The sequence below is a fragment of the Sceloporus undulatus genome, chromosome 9 (assembly GCF_019175285.1).
Source record: "Sceloporus undulatus isolate JIND9_A2432 ecotype Alabama chromosome 9, SceUnd_v1.1, whole genome shotgun sequence".
Classification (NCBI taxonomy): Eukaryota; Metazoa; Chordata; class Lepidosauria; order Squamata; family Phrynosomatidae; genus Sceloporus; species Sceloporus undulatus.
The window spans coordinates 4682795-4699819 of NC_056530.1; the positions used below are offsets into that span (position 1 = coordinate 4682795).

At 39.9% G+C, this 17025-nt stretch overlaps 2 protein-coding genes across 5 annotated transcripts in view; one reads left to right on the plus strand and one right to left on the minus strand.

Moving 5' to 3' along the window:
• The window catches only part of RCC1 (regulator of chromosome condensation 1), a 29491-nt gene extending 22537 nt beyond the window's left edge, over nt 1–6954 (plus strand). For both annotated transcript variants that reach the window (XM_042440837.1, XM_042440838.1), the window contains exons 8-10: nt 951–1070; nt 1478–1630; nt 4748–6954. In XM_042440837.1, coding sequence (XP_042296771.1) covers nt 951–1070; nt 1478–1630; nt 4748–4920 — 446 coding nt within the window. In that variant the 3' untranslated portion in view covers nt 4921–6954. The remainder of the gene's footprint in view (nt 1–950; nt 1071–1477; nt 1631–4747) is intronic.
• FGR (FGR proto-oncogene, Src family tyrosine kinase) overlaps nt 1–17025 on the minus strand; it is a 665433-nt gene that overhangs the window by 606986 nt on the left and 41422 nt on the right. The gene's annotated exons all lie outside the window — the stretch shown is intronic.

Genomic DNA, 17025 nt, shown 5'->3' on the forward strand with positions numbered 1-17025 from the left:
CTGACTTATCGTGGAAGAGAGGGGTGGTCTTATACGGTGAGTATATCCCAAATACTCTATTTTAAGTTGTAAAGTTGGGGGTCGTCTTATACACCCAGTCGTCTTATATGCCGGAATATACGGTAATTGTACTTAACTATTATAATTACCTTCGGACAACCGTAAGAGCCTCTCCTTGTGGGGATGAAGAACAAGCTGCCATCTCCGTCACCCCAGCTGTGTCCTTGCAGTTTTTTTTATTATTATTATTATTAGCTTTATTTACAAAGCGCCGTAAATCTACACAGTGCTGTACAAAACCAAGTAAAATCAAGAATATATAAAAAGCCTGCCTATGGAGCACAATCTGAAAGTTAAAACAACAAATTAAAAACATCATAAGAACAATAATAATAATAATAATAATAATAATAATAATAAGTTTTATTTCTATACTGCTATTCCAAAGATCATAGCAGTGAACAGCAAGTAAACTAATTAGCAAGTAATTAAATTGTAAGCCTGAGGGCAGGGAACCGTCTAACTAAAAGATTGTATGTGTAAATTTACAGCGCTTTATAAATAAAAGTTAATAATAATTATTATTATTATTATTATTATAACAAGTTATAACAGCAAATATCCAATATTCGCACACTCATTTGAAAGCAAATTTTAATCCTCTAATTTCACTGATTCTGTGCTTACTTCAAGATGAGCAGTTCTCTGAGCATCTTGTAGTTATGAATCTGTGCAAAGAGCAGGGAAGGTTTTGTTGCTCCTTCTTTGCATTATAAAGAACAAGAGGAAAAAGAGTGACGCAGCTCCTAACTAGAAACATAGCAGTCTTTTTTATTATTCCATCTTTTTGTCTGTATGGGATTCCTGGTTGCCTTGGGCTTATATACAAGATTGTGTTGATTTAGTTTTTATCATGATTAACCGGTGTTGGATTTTCCTGCCAATCTCAGGTTCACCAGAAATTGAAACGTATTATTTGCCAAAGATTCTGACAGCATTCAAGAACTCCACCAGATCTTGGGTCAAGTTCTCAGCTGGACAACATCACACTGTATGCCTGGACTCAGAAGGTGACTTGTTGCGTTTCATGGGTTGGGGGAGGAGATTGTAAAGGTGACTGTGAAAAAAGACCCAGTATGGGGAGCAAAAATGGAATTTTTTTTCTTACTGGAATAGGAATTAGTGTAAAGGATGGCTTCTCTGTGTATATATGTGCTTATTTTTGGCTTGCTTGGGAAATCTATGAACTATTAGTGATAGGTGTGAACTACTGCCAGCAAGCATGGCTAGTGGCCATGGCTAGTGGAGGATTTTAGGAACAGAAGTCTAAAAAAGTAACTTTCCATTGGCTCTGTTCTGCAGTAGTATGGCTTTTGCTGTGTCACTTGAAATTTCTGATTATGTCCTATTGCCTTTTTTTAAGGAAAAAAAGAGTCCTGACTGAGCAATTTGTTTTCTGTCTTTGTTCTGCAAACAGGAACCGTGTATAGTCTGGGTAGGGCAGACTATGGCATGCTGGGCCTAGGTGAGGGAGTTGCAGAAAAGAGTACCCCCACTGCCATTCCTGGGGTACCCAAATCCACTTCAGTAGCATGTGGGGAACGGGTTGGCTTTGCAGTCACAGAAAATGGTGAGTCTGAACAAACATTGAATTATTTGACTGTTGAACTGAGGTGAGATGGCATTTAGAAGTAATGCTCATAATGGTTTGTATGAGAGATACCCCACGCTTTCTTACAGGAGTCAAACCGAAAGCTAAGAAAATTTACTTGTGCAAAGCCCAACTCTCCCAGTTTTGGGCAACCCAAATCTGCCAGCAGCTTGGGAGAGACTAGCAGTTGTAATCCAAGAAAGCAAGCTTTCCACGCTATGTAAAATCTTACATTAAAACATGCACCTAGAATCACAAGTTACAAGTATCTAAAGTGATACAATAGAACCAAAAGCATAAATAAAACCTGTGTACTTCCTTAGATCCTACCATCTGGAGAAAACATTGTGATGTGGCACTATTGAGAAGGCCACTGCAATATGTATTGCAGTAGTATTGGGGTACAAGTGTGTCTTAAAAATATTAAAAATAAATCAAGTTTGAATTTATAGATATTAATTGCTAGGGAATAGAATATGAAAACCCTATTTTGTTCAAATTTCTGTAGTAGCTGGATCAGGCATGTGCTAGAGTATGTTACAGGGCATTTCAAAAGGATTGACATTACTTGCAGCCTTTGCTTTTCTCCATTTAGACAGTTTTTCAGCACTGGTAACACATGTTGCCTCTTTGGTACACAGCCTTTAGAAGCAACATTCTATTCTTATTTACAATAAAACTCCTCTATTTTTATTTATTAACTATTTCAGTTTATACCCAGACTTTAAAAAAAACAGAACTGTGACTAGTAGCAGCATTGATTCAAACTGAGTAAGTAATGATACAACACTTTGAAGGATCAGAGAAAAGACAGTCTAGGAATTTAAACAAAATAATAAAACACCCACAGTGACCCATTGAGGCTGTAATTTTATGCCCACTTGCCTGGAAGTAAGATTCATTGAAGCCAGTGGGAATTATTGGAGAATAGACATATAAGAAGTTGCACTGTTTTTTTTAAGTAAACACACACTTTTGTTTATGGTGATTTCTTCCAAAAAAAGCTATTTGTTTTGTCATGACAATAGCAACACTGTTTTTTCTTCACCATTCCTTCCTGCATCTCTTGTGATATAAAATTATTCTGTTAGCTTCATGAGTTCACTAAAACACAATAAGATCATTTTGCCTCAAAGGACAGCTGTTTGGAATTTCTTCTTGGGCCATTGGCATAAATACATTGTAACATCATTTAAGATAGTACTCCTGTCTTGTTTCAGGTTTCTAACCCTCTTGTATAGATTAGGAATTCTGCATGTGAAGAAAGAAAAGAGGTCCTGGATGTGTCTTTGTCAGCTAGGATAACTATCTACACATATGAGTACCAGTCCTGCTCATTGTGAATGAGATGCAGTGCTGTGTTAATTGGTCTTCTGTTCCTAATTGAGAGATGTAGGACCGTTGCTCCCAATGCAGGCATAAGAGTAGATGTTTAGAGATTAAAAGAAGGATGCAGTAATAACTGTAGGAGGTTGCCTTGTGCTGAATCTCTTTTAACCCATGAAGTTCACTGTTATCTCCATGGTTCTAGACAGAAATCTTTTCCAGCTCAGTCTTGAGAAGCCAGGGCTTGAAGATAGAACTTTCTACATGGAAAACAGAAATAAGAAATATTTTATTTCCCAGAAGTGAAAGGCTGAATGTCCTGCAATGGGTTGCTCCTCCTCCTTGCCCCAGCAAGCAGCAGTGATACAGACCTTTGAGGAGCCCCCTCTAATGAGAGCAAAAGTATAATCCCAGCCTGCCGTGCTTTCCTACTTATGAGTAACTGCAGTCACTGCACTCACAAACCTGCCTGCTCAAAACTTAAGTTAGCAACAACTTCCAAGCCTCCCAGCTAGTAGTTGAAGCTTCTGCAGCTCCCAAACCTCACTACTCAAGGAACTCTGGCTCCAAAGCTGCCTTGTAGTCCCTACTTGTAAGCAGTTGCAACTTCCACAGCATTCTATTTCCAAGTCCCATAGCCAATATCTAGGCCTTGTGCCTCCCTACCCGTGAGTAACTGCAGCTACTTCACCTATCTATCTACTCATGGGTAGCAGCAGCTTCGGGATGGGACTGCAGTTCCCATCATCCTTCACCATTGGCTGTACTACCAAGGGTTAGTGGCAGTTGCAGGCCACAAACAAGTTCCTTCTAATTCAGGAGGATCTCCCCCACACTCTTCTGAAGTGACTAACACAAAAGGGACAATTCCATGATGGAGTTGTCTTCCTCCTGAATCCTGAGAAGCCTAATTTATGTTTACATTTTAGATAAGAACTTCCTCGGCATGTCATTGTACAGGCTCTTGGCTTTGTGGTCCAGAGCTCTGGATAACATTCAGTCTAAGGCTTGGCCGTTAAAATGGCTTGACTTGTCTAAGAATTTCTGGAACTTGCATCCTAGCTGAGTGTACTTCTCTTTGAGTTTCAGGCAGCTAGCTTAAGTCTACTTTTTCTAGTTATCACAAACTACTCAGTCCCTGCTTGAATTTTTTTAAGCAGTGTTGCTCACATTTAATGCACTGTATAGCTCTAATATATGGATTTTATTGTTCAGAACCAAGGCTGATTGGTTTGTCCTTTCTTTGACAGATGGACAAAAGAGAACCCTACCAAGCTCCTTTTTTCTGCTTCATGGCCCTTTAGTCAACACTTGATTCAGTTTGATGATAACCTTTTTGTATGGAGTTCAAAGGATTAACTATGGTGGGGTAGAGACAGCCCAAAAAAAGGCATTCTGCCAGTGCCTTGTTTTGCCGCATGAGGAAGCCACAGCAGACAAACCTTGCGACTTCCTCGTGTAGCAAAAAGAACCCTCAAAAAGCTGCTGCTACCCATGAGTAGATAGATAGATCAAGTAGCTGTAGTTACTCATGGGTAGGGAGGCAGAAGGGGGTGCCATGTCTGAGAACTTCAGAGAACACAGTTGCTGGTGAAACATCAGGAATAAACTCTTCTAGAACATGGCCTCATAGCCCCCCAAAAAAACCCACAAAAAAATTATGAATGTCAGCCGTAAAAGCCTTCAACTTCAAATGTGGTAAGCCTTTATGGCCAGGTAGGGCCATTACTACAGAGCCCTAAACTTTGTTTTATTCTCATCCTCCTGTAGGTCAAGCTTTTGCCTGGGGTATGGGATCTAACCTCCAGCTTGCCACAGGTGATGAAGATGATGTGTGGAGACCTGTTCAGATGTCTGGCCAGCAGCTGGAGAATCGCACTGTTCTCTCTGTAACAGGTGGAGGACAACACACTGTCTTACTAGTCAAGGACAAGCAGAGTTGACAAACTGTTTCTGTCGTCCTGTTAAGAACCATCTAATGGCACCGCCTTCCTGAGTCTCTTGGAGCAGGGGCTTGGAAGACTGGCTTCTGATGGCTTCCTGTCACGAAGACCTTCCAGTGTTTCTATGGATGAGAAAATTACCTGATATAAAATACTGTTAGGATGCTGGAATTCATTTAAACTTGAAATGGCTTCCATCATTGCTCTCTTATCTGTTGGTGGTTGGAACATGGCCTGATCTGTATCTGTTTTGTAAACAAATTAAGTCACTGATTTTTTTTCTCTAGAATTACCCTGCTTTAAAAACTGTCTTCAACTTTCTGCAAGTTATTTGCCGTGCTACTGCTACTTATTTCAGAAATCGCCGGAACATATTGCCTGATTTCCTTCCCTCTTTTAGATTACTAGCCTCATCTCTCCCCCTTGCCCTATCATTTTTAAAATTTTACCCACCAAAATACAGGATGTTAATCCTTTCTCTGGCTTTAGTTTTAGCTCCTTCTTTCTCCTCTTTTAAGAGCTTATCTAAAAGCCTAGGTTTTCTTTTTAATTTAGGCAAAGCTCAGGTTTCTAGTTACTTCCACCATGTTTACCATCATGATAGGACAAGTTAAAGAACTAGGAACTGAGAGAGGGCCACAAGATCCTTTCAGTGCATTTCCCACCAGCTGACTTCATTAATGACTCTTGGCCCATGTTTAATAAGTGTAGATGGCAGACTTCAGTGCACAGCAGAGGTGGGCAGCTGCTTTGGGAACAAGGGCCTAATTTCTCTCTAGGCCCCACAGTTGGCTGACTCCTTCCCCCACCAGTACCTTCCATAACCACTATCAAAATGAGTGCAAAAAGAGATGAACTTTCACCGCGTTGCTTTTTTGAGAGGTGCTGTGGTAAAAAATGGAAGTATTTCCTCTGCATACCTCAAAAGGGTGGCAGAAAGTGACAGTCCAACTTTTCTCTCACCATTTTGAGAGTGACTGCATAAGAAAAGAGGCATTGGGGTAGTATGGGATTCTGGGGTGCCCCTGAATGGTGGATTATTTTTGGATGTTTTTATAGGTATTTTGACCAGTTCTGTGTGATTTTAGAGTAAAATTGCCTGAAAATTATGCTGATTTTACAAAAATGTGTGAGGGAACCACATGTGGCTTGCAGGTTGCACTTTGCCCACCCCCAGTATAGACTGGGGCTCTGAAACAGAATGGACTTTCTATCGTTCTAAGGGTTCTAAATTCTTCAAGACCAGCTTTCTTGATTTAACATTGCAATGATAGTTGAGGACTATGTTTTGAACTCCTAAGAGAGGTTTAGAGGTTTTCTTCATTCTATATCTGCATTCAGAAATTGTGGAGGTAATCCAAAATGGAAGGTAACTAGGACTGTGAGTAAGGGGAGCTGTCTGTAATTATGTTCTACTTGCTACATATAGTATTGGCACAGATTAATATTGACAATGCCCAGTCCTAAACTGCCAGTGTTGTGGGGTTGTCTGAGTCACATTTGAACCCTGCTTTCCACTTCTAAAGGGAGGCTGCTGCTCATATCACATGGGAGCCTAGTAACTCATCATTTTCAAAATAAGCTAGTATTTGTCCGGCTTCCTCAACCAGATTGTGGACAACAAGCAAGCAGCAGCTTGCTTCTGTGTTGCCCGTTTTAAAGTACTTTGGCTGAATATTTCTTGACTATAAGGTGTCGTTTAAGCAGGTCCAGTGCACCAGTGGTGTTTCAAAGGCAGCACAGAGAGATTAGCCTAATTCCATTCATGCAGATACAAACTGCAAGAAGATCATCATGGAACAGCTTCCACCTTTGATTGTTTCCGCTCTCCTGTCATTTGCAGCTCCATTCTGAAATTTCTGATGGTTGTACAAAGGGCCTTATTTTTTGAAATACTAAGTTGAGGCCTGGTGGGAGGGAGCAGTGGAGTGTACATTGGAGAAATAAGGATATATATATTTTTAAAAATAGTGGTGTTTACTGAAAAGACATCTGTACAATTCTATCATTTTTGAAATAAATTGAGTTTTGTCAGCTCTGCTTTGTTAGCATCCTAGATGGAAATAGTCATGCCAAACAGTGTATTGTATGAACGATGCATTATTCCACCCTTTTTTCATCTCATTGTAAGAAGTAGACAGTGCCCAGTTCTTCTTTTACTTTTGCCTATAAGTTTTAAGAGTTTAATTTTGATGCCAAACTAGCAAAAAGCTGTGTTCTGATTTGTGTTGGTTGGCACAATAATGCTATAAGCACACTAGAAAGCTAAACCATAGTAACTGCTTCCTATAAAGTCACACCATCCAAAACCTTCTCATGGCAGTTGTCAAGCTTGGAGGGTATTGCTGTGGTCATTCACTTGTCAGAGAGGAGGTATGTCGGAGACCAAGAAGTGGTCTTGAAATAAAGACCTCTGTAGCCAAGAGGCAGAAGATGGAGGGTGAACTTGTTTTTCCTCCCAAGATGGAGGGTGACCTTACTTTTCTTTGCCTTGAAACATCATGTTATTGTGGATCAATGCAGTTGGCTGTTATTTTGGACTTGGGTGGGGTCAGCCCACTTCAGAATTTAATACTACTTATTGCATAGCTCCATAAACAAAACAAAATCCTCAGTTCACCAGTCAAAACTGGCATTTTTCAGTGTTCATTCATCAAAAATGACCATTGCAGTTAAGGAACTGGTGGCATGTTAGGTCCTTTTAAAAAGGCAATAAAGGCTTGAAATGGGACAGTCACTAATGCCCACTCCTCGTGTCTTGCAGCACCTAAGGCCCTAAGATGTTTTAGACCCAGCCTTGGATCTGATGGTAATCCCCTTAACAACTCTCCAGTTGAAGGGTAAAACCTGGGCATGTGTGCTACCTGTAAAATTTTGAAAAGAAATTGTCAGTGTTTGTAGCTGCTGCAGTCTGTAATTTATGTGAAATATTTCAAGTTTGGAACACAGGAGCCACAATAACTGCCTTAGATTCTAAAGAGGCTTGCAAATTTTTATATTTTCTTGGGTGTGTAGAAAGCAACACTTGGAGTAGTTTATTTATATACCATACAAAGTCTCTAGCCATCATAAGTCCTCATGAAAAGGTGACAGTGTTTATAAAACATGCTAAAGAATTTCCCATCCCTTCTACCTCAGCTGGTATGTGCACACAAAAGTGTGAGTGAGCGTGTTGAAGTCTCAGGATCTCTGGGAATAATTTGCTTATAAATGTGTTTTGCCTCCAGTATTCCTAGGTCATGTAAACTCAACCTCATTTCAAGCCAACCTGTCTGCGAATAAGGCCTCATAATTGGGCTCTTTTATTTTTTTATTTTATTTTTTTAATATAATCTTTATTGAGTTTTTTTAAAGATAAAAACATATATACACATATAATAAAAGCAAAAATAATAATTCAATTTCCAAACCTAAGATGCTTGATGCATTAAAGATATACCTACCTTCCTCCTTCATTACTTCCTAGCTAGCAGTCCATTTTTAATCATACACTTTTTGAATCTTACATTACCTTTTAAACAAATACGCAAAAAATGAGGGTTTATAACCATGCTTAACCTCCAGCAAGTTCTATACAGCTTTTGTTTTTGGGTACACCAGGCCAGTCGATCCCACTTAAAAATTAAATAAAAATGATGTCGGAGTTAGTCTAGTTTTTGTTTTAATCTGGCAATGATTGATTAACAGAGATATCAAATACAATCAATGCTTACAGGGGTTCTATTCCCACCACTACCTCTCTCCCCCATTCCTTTTTAAGGAAGTTGATGACATCAATCCAGTCTTCTTTAAATATGTTGTGTTTTTCATTTTTAAGACCTCTTGAAAGCTTGTCCATCTCCATCATATCTAAGAGTTTATAGATCCATTCTTCTTTGGAAGGGATTACCTTCGATTTCCAGTTCGGGGCATATATTATTCTTGCAGCTGATAACATGTAAAAGAGTATTTTACCACATTTTTTTCCAACTCAAAGTCTATTACATTAAGTAGAAATACATCAGGAGAATATCATCTTCCAAAATTGTATTGCCTTTTCACATGTCCACCACATGTGGAAAAGTGAACCCTGAACTTTTTCGCATTTCCAACATAAGTTATTACCATTATTAAACATTTTACTAATTTTCTCTGGAGTCAGATACCAGCGAAATAAGATCTTATAAAAATTTTCTTTAATACTCTGACTACAGGTGTATTTTAGTCTTTTTTTTCCAGGTGAATTCCCATTGATCTAGTTAATTACAAATCCAAAATTTCCAGACCATTTAATCATATTGTCGTTAATTGTCTCTTCCTCCATCTGGTATTGGAGAATACATTTATACAGTCTCGAGATAGGGACCTCTTTATCTGATAGTAATTCTTGTTCTAATACAGAATCTGTTTTACCTATACCCCAATGTTTTTATCCATAAGGAAGCGTTCCCGTAATTGTCTATAGAAGAACCATGATAAATCATTCCCTTGATTTGAAAGCTGTTCCCAAGTTTTGAACGCACAAATATTGTTTATTAGAGAAACTAAGGCGGGTTACAGACGGGCAAAAAGGGGTGTATTCATGATGTCATGAAGGTAGAGCCTTCAGACGGCCCTTACCTGAATGCCGCCATGAACACGCCCCCCGCACGCCCCAAGCGGGAAGAAGCGGCATTAAAAAGGTGCTGCTTTTTTCCGCTTCTTTTCTGTTTGATGCGCAGCTGCGCAGCGCCGTCTGTAAGCTGCTGCACCGGTACGTCAGAATTGCTATGCCGCTAATTTAAGTTGCCCATTTAAAAGCTCCGTGTCTGCTGCGTCGCATAATGAGTCGGGGTCCTGGAACATGCGCAGTTTGCAGTCAGGCTTTAATTGCAGCGTCTGCTGCCATGCAGGTGTGGAAGCTGCGGCACAGCTGCAGCGCATTTTAAGACTCATAACCCTAACCCTAGAGCAACATGTACGCATGCGCTGCTTGGAAAGTTTGGACTTTAAAGTGAACCCCTACACACATTCCTGTGCCATTTTCACCTAACAATAAAAAACGCTAAAACTTTAAATATTTACATATATACAAGGGAGGTGATGGGGGATGGCAGGGGGACAGCAGTGGCAGCGGAGACAGCTGTGGCTGTGCATTGCAGATTCAGCAGGAGCGCGCGGACCAAAGGAGAGGAGGCATCTATGATGCTGGTGACACTGGCAAAGTGCAAGCGGACAAGAATGCCAACACCAGCTGATCACCAGCTGGCAGGAGACCACCATTGTTCTTGGGCAGAGCGGGGGGAAAAGTTTTAAAGGGGCTAGGGCACTTTAAATGTACCCATAGGCTTTCTGCCACCGCTGCTTAGCGCAGCAGCTGCGCATCCACCAGCCGGCAAAGGGAAAAAAAAAGCCCCATTTTTGGCCGCCCGTGCAGAAGCTGCCTCTCTCTTTGCAGCGTCCTCCGAGGCGGCGGTTTGGAAACTCCGGGTCTGAAACGGTCCCAGGTGAGGCGTCTTCACTGCCCCCCATGTGGAAGCCTCAACACCTGAAGCACGCCCCCGGGGCGGGCGGTCTGGAGGCTCCGTATTCAACAGAATACACCTCCAAGACGTCTTCCCCTGCCCGTCTGTATCCCGCCTAAATCTTTATATTGGAGCCAGCTTTCTTCTCTAGGGTTGTATTTGAAAAAGGCCTCATGAGGAGAGGCCCACAAAGGTATTTATAAATTAATCTCTTATATTTTTTCCACACTCTTAACAATGGCCTTCTTAGGAAATGATTATTGAAGTCTCAATTAGCCGCTTCCTTGTCATAGAAGAGGTAAGCATGCCACCCAAATCTCAGATTAACATTTTCTAGATTTAATAGATCATCATCCTTTAGTGTTATCCAATCCTTTAGCCATAAGAGGCATGTTGCTTCAAAATAGGTTCTGAAGTTTGGCATGGCAAGACCTCCTCTTTCTATATCAGGGGTAGGCAACCTTTTTGAGCCAGGGGCCAGGTTGCTGTCCCTCAGACAACTGGGGGGCCGAAGCCAAAAAATAAATAATTAAATAATTTTTTTAAAAAAAAGTAAATGTATAAATAAACCAGGACAAATGTAGGACAACATTTTCAAATGGAAGACTTTTTTTAAAATGGAGGACATCGTCGAAAAAAATATTCTTTCTTTCTGATTTTTTTAAAAATGTTAATATAATGCATGTTTCTGAGGCTTCTGTAAACAATTGCCCCCAAAAGGCCCCGGCGGCAATCGGCGGCAGGACCAGGCTGGGGCCGGTCCCAAGGCCTTGCCGGGCCGCATCCGGCCCGTGGGCCGCAGGTTGCCTACCCCTGTTCTATATCATCCTGAAGGTATTTCATTTTTATCCTTGGCTTCTTGCCTTTCCAAATAAATTTTGAAAGCCCTTGTTGCCATCCCCTAAAGGGTTTGTCTCTTGTGATAATTGGTATTGATTGAAACAAGAAGATAAACTTAGGTAACACATTCATTTTGACCACCAAAATCCTTCCTAGCAGAGACAGGCTTAGATCTTTCCATTTGTCTAAATCCTTTTTCACTGAATACCACAATTTCTCATAATTATTAGAGAATAAATCAGAATTTTTATTTGATACCCAAATTCCTAGGTATTTAAATTTGGAAGTTGATCTGAAACCTGTGATTAGTTCAAGCTCTCTTATCTCAGACAAAGAAACATTTTTTGTTATGATTGTTGTCTTCTCCTTATTGATTTTCAGACCAGATACCACTTTGAACTTCTTTTAAATTCTCTTAACATTTATTGTGAATCATTAATAGGGTCGCTAATTGTGACCATTAGGTCATCTGCAAAAGCTCTCGTTTTGTATTCTGTCCCTTTGACCTGAATTCCCTTAATATTTTGATTATTTCTTATATTTTGCATTAGCACTTCTATAATCAAAACAAAAAGTAACGGAGAAAGAGGGCAGTCTTGCCTCGTACCCTTGCTAATATTTAGCACTTCCGATTTTTCCCCATTAATAAGTATTCTGGCAGATTGTTCTTGATATATACCTTCAACCCATTTAATATACCTTTCCCCTAGGTCGAATTTTTTCATCACTTGTTTTAAGAGGTTCCAAGAGACATTATCAAACGCCTTCTCTATATCAAAAAAGAAAGCAGCAAATTTCTTATTTATGTTGATTTCATGATATTCAATCAAATTAACAAAATGTCTGATATTGTCTCTGATATATCTTTTTGGTATAAAACCTCTTTGGTCTTTGTGAATAACAAATGAGATAACTTTTTTTAATCTTTCTGCCAGGATGCTCGCAAAGAGTTTATAGTCGTTATTTAAAAGGGAGATAGGTCTATAGTTTTTCACTTGGGTTACATCTTTTTCTTCTTTGGGGATTAAAGAAATCGTTGCCTCTTTCCATGTGGAAGGGAAGTGGTTTTCTTTCAAATTGTTCATCAAGTTTTTTAGTGGTTCGAACAACTCTTGCTGAAATGTTTTATAGTACCATGAGGGGGAGACCATCTGGTCCTGGAGCACTGCCTGTTTTACTGTTCTTTATGGCTTGGAGAACCTCTGCAGTTGTTATTGATTGGTTAAGCAAAGCTTTTTGTTCTGGCGTTATTTGGGGCAAATTAATCTTGCGCATACATTGTTCTATATTTTCATAGTTTTCTGGTTGTTGATTATATAAATTTTTGTAAAAATTATAGAAGGTTCTCTTTATTTTGTTCTGGTCAGTGATCACATGACCTTCATATTGAATCTTGGTTATCTTTTTTTTTCTCCCTCTTTTCTTTAAGTCTATTAGCCAGCCATTTGCCTGGTCTATTCGAGTGTTGGAAATAGTTTAGCTTAAGATATTTTAACTTATTTTCTATTTCTTCCGCAAGCAAGAGTGAAAGTTGTTTTTGCAAAAGTTTAATCCCGGTAGTAATCTTAGAGTTTGAAGGATTTCTGTTTTGCTCCTCTCCTTTCTCTCTCATCTAGTATTTCTTGCTTTTTTTTTTGCCGTTTTTTTTTTAATTCAGCATTTTTTTAAATAAAGAAGCCTCTTAGAACTGCTTTTGAAGCTTCCCAAACCACTGTGTCTTTAGTGACCTTTCCCATATTTTCTTGAAAATACCATTTAAGGGTTTCCTTGGCTTCTTCTATTATCTTAGGGGACTGCAGGAGTTTCTCATTTAGTGACCAATTGTAAGAAGTTTTCTTTCTTTTGATTTTTAAAGAGATAGGGTTATGGTCCGACAATGATCGTGGGAGTATGTCCATTTTGGTGGTTTGGATTGCAATTGTCTTGAAAGTAAAAAAAAGTCTATTCTAGAGAGTCTTGTGTCTACTGGAAAAGAAAGTGTAATCTCTTGCTTTTCCATACAAGTGTCTCCATGTATCTACTAATGTGTGAGTCTCCATTATTTTAAAGAAAGAAGAAGGGAGCTTCCCTTGTGATTTTTTCCTTCCATTACTTTGGGATCTATCAAGTTCTGGGTTGATGACCTCGTTCCAGTCTCCCATCATTACTATCTCAAGGTATTCCATGTTCAACATCAATTTGTATAAGAAGTGATAGAATTTATCTTTTCTTTCTTGGGGGCCATAAACTCCTACAAGCAGGATTCTTTGTCCCTGTAAGTTTATTTCTACTCCAATATAATGTCCTTCATTATCATTAAAAAATTCCTTTGCTTCGATAGTAGACCTCACATACATAACAATTCCATTCTTCCTTTTTTTTGAAGATGAAATAAATTCATTACCCAGCTTCTTATTTTTCAGTAATCTCACCTGATTTTGTTTTATATGTTTCCAATAGGCAAACAACATCTTTTTTTAATTTTGATAAATAATGAAAGATTTTTTTCCTCTTAATCGGTGAGTTGAGTCCCTTTATATTCCATATACTATTTGTGATTAAGTTTAATGAAATAAAATTATGCTTTTATCTCTCATTTTAGTCTCATTCACTCCCCAATTTAAATTTTTTAAATTTACCTTTTTATCCTCATCCAATGGAGTTTCTTCGTCTGAGAAGTTTTCATCAGAGGTCTCGTCGTCTCACTTGTCTGCTCTTCTTTTTCATTGCTCTCTTCCTCAGTGTCATTTTTCTTATCTTCACTTTCATTGATATTCATTAGTATTTTCCCCATGTTTCCTCCAAAAGTCTTTTGCCTTCTGCACTGAGTTTAGCTTAAACCATTTTTGGTTCCATTTAACAGAAATGCCCTCCAGTTTCTCCCATTTATAAAGCACCTTGTATTTATTTTGATTAGAAATTATAAATTTTTAATTTCCTCTTTTCTGGAGAATCCTCTTGGGGATGTCTTTAAAAATTTTTAATTCACAGCCTTCTACTTCCATGGGGTTTTCATAACTGAGGAATAACAGTTCGTCCCTTATTTTTTTCCGAACAAAAGAGATCACCACTTCTCTAGGAAAGCCTTTTTCTTCAGCAATGATGGAATTTACTCTGAATATTTTGCTTACATCCTTTAATAAATCCTGGTAGGAGATTTCCATATAATTTGCTATAGCAGGTACTAAGTAGTCATATAGATTTTCTTGTTTTAATTCTTTAAGGCCTCTAATTTTCAAAGAGTTCTCTCTCTGCCTCAGATCCTCCAACGCCTTGGCGTCCAGTTGCGCTTCCTGTTGTTGTATAAGAAAAGATGATTTTTCTTGCAAATCTTGTGATGTTGCTTCAAGTTTGTCAATTCTCATAGTGACCTGGGAAACTTCCTTCACTACCTCTTCTAGAGATTGCTTAATCCCTTTCAATTCCGATTTTAATTCTGCCTTCATATCTGATTTCAAATCTCTCCTCAGATCTTTTATTTCCTGCTTAAAGTTTTTTTCCAGGTCTTTTCCATTTTTTTTTTTCATTTGTACTGTTAGTTTTCTAATTTCTTGCATTATAGAACTCTGTTCCATAGAGTTCCTCCTGCTGGATTGAGATGTCATTTTGGCTAGGTTTGCTTTATTCTGCCTGGTGTTCATTTCAATTTATCCTATTCTTCTTTTATCTTTTCCTTTCCTCTTACACTTTTACCACTTGAGAATAATAAATTTCCCTCTCACAGTGTCCTTTTTCCTCCCTGTCTTCTTATGCTTTAATCCTATCCTTATTCCTCTCTTTCTAAACCCTTTTCAGTTTCTTTACAAGTTGTTTTCCACCTTTCCATCTCAGCTATAGCATAATTTACAGTCCCAGCTGTTCCTCACTTCACTGACTCCTTTGATTCAGTTTCTCTCAATGGAGAGCTTCCAAAGATTGCCAGATAGCTTGCTCTTGAGTCAACAATTTCAAATTCCCCTCACACTGGCGCAAGTAATACTTCAGCCTTTCAAGTCCTTCAAGAAAAAATCAAAGGCTATTAACTCCCAACCGCCATCTTGAGGGGGGGAGAAGCAGGCCAGCAACAACAGGCCTCTGCCTGCTAAGAAGACAAGCCTCCTCCCGACCACCATCTTGCTTGTTGCATGTTGTTCGATTTTTATTGGTTTTTGTGAGGTTGTTTTTATGATGTGTAAGTTTTAAATGATTCTGTGAACCGCTTTGATCACCTCGGAAAAGTGGTATAAAAATAAAGTATATTATTATTATTATTATTATTATTATTATTATTATTATTATTATTATTATATCTTCCAAATGAGAGGTTTGACTCAAGCTTCAATATAACAGTTTGCATGGAAGAAACAAAGTTTCACTCCCCTTTTTCATATGACAGTTTGTAATAGTTTAAAGACACTTGTGATAGTTGCCAGATTTCCCTACCCAACGGCAAGATCGCCTCAGTTGCAGTTGTATATGTGGGAGCTTTTCCCAGCACAGTGTGTCCAATAAGAAAAGCTGATTGTATCCTTGCAACATGTGGATAATCCAGTGAAAAATAGACTGATAACATCCAGGCTCCTAGTTTTTTATGTCCTCCTTCTTCTTTTTTAAAAAAGAACCAGCAGAGGTGCTTGTAGCCAAGGGCTTTTCATCCACAGTTGGGCACTCTCGGCTCCCTCTGCTTCTGTTGGGGTTTCTCCCTCGCAGCTCCCTTCCAAGGCTTCTTTGGTTTCTGCCCCAACAACAAACAGGTAACGAGCCTTTGTGAGGACCCTCTAGAACCCTCCTAAACGGGAGAGGTTTGACCCAGAAACCAAGCTGTTTGCCTGAGTTAACTCCCACGGAATGAGAGGAGTTTGCAGAGCCCTGCAAACAGCCTCCTCACACCTCCATTTGCTGGCCGGAAGATAATTGGCCTCTTTTAAAATGATGCCTCTCCTTGGGTTTCATGCAGGGTTTTGAATATATTTTCCAGTGTCCTCTAGAGAGGACTGTTTGAGACACAGCCAAGATAGTAATTTGATTGATTAATTGAAATTTTATTTATATACCGCCGTTCCTATGATCACGGCGGTTTACAAAACAAAATGAAAATACGATACAGTACAGATTACAGATATAATACAATACAGATCACAGATTAAAAATCAAAATCCCGCCTTCCCTTACGATACAACTCCACTCTCCTACCGCTATATCTCCCCTTGCCCCACACTACTCCCTCTTAACACAGCCGCACCTCCCTCTCCCTCACCAAGCCAATTACAAACCATGTCCAACAAACTCAAGACAATACTAGCTACACCCCTCTCCTCAATCTCCCTCCCTCCAGAAAGTCCACAATGGCGGCACCAGGCAATTGTCCTTGGCACTCCTCCCTGATGGTATAGGGGCGTGAGCGGAGAGCTCTGCAGGGGAGCCGGTGAGCCGGCCTAAAGAGGCCACTCCCACGGACCCTCCCCCTTGAGCAACGCCGCTCCAGCGGCAAAACAGAGTCCTCTGGGCCGCTCCTGCCCAGGTGGAAAACGGGCAGGCGGCGTCCTCTTCGGAGGAGCCAGCGAGCCGGCTTTATGAAGGCCGCTCTCACCGGCCCCTCCCCCTGGAGAAATGCCACTCCGGCGGCAAGGAAGAGTCTCTCTGGGCTGCTCCTGCCCAGGTGGAAAGCGGGCGGGCGGGCAATTAGGGAGGGAGGAGCCTCTTTCTTCAGGCTAGCCCCTGATGGTACTGGGCCAGCCTTCTCTCTCCCTCAGAGGCCGAACGATGACAGTTAGGGAGGGAGGAGCCTCTGTCTACAGGCTAGCCCCTGATGGTACTGGGCCAG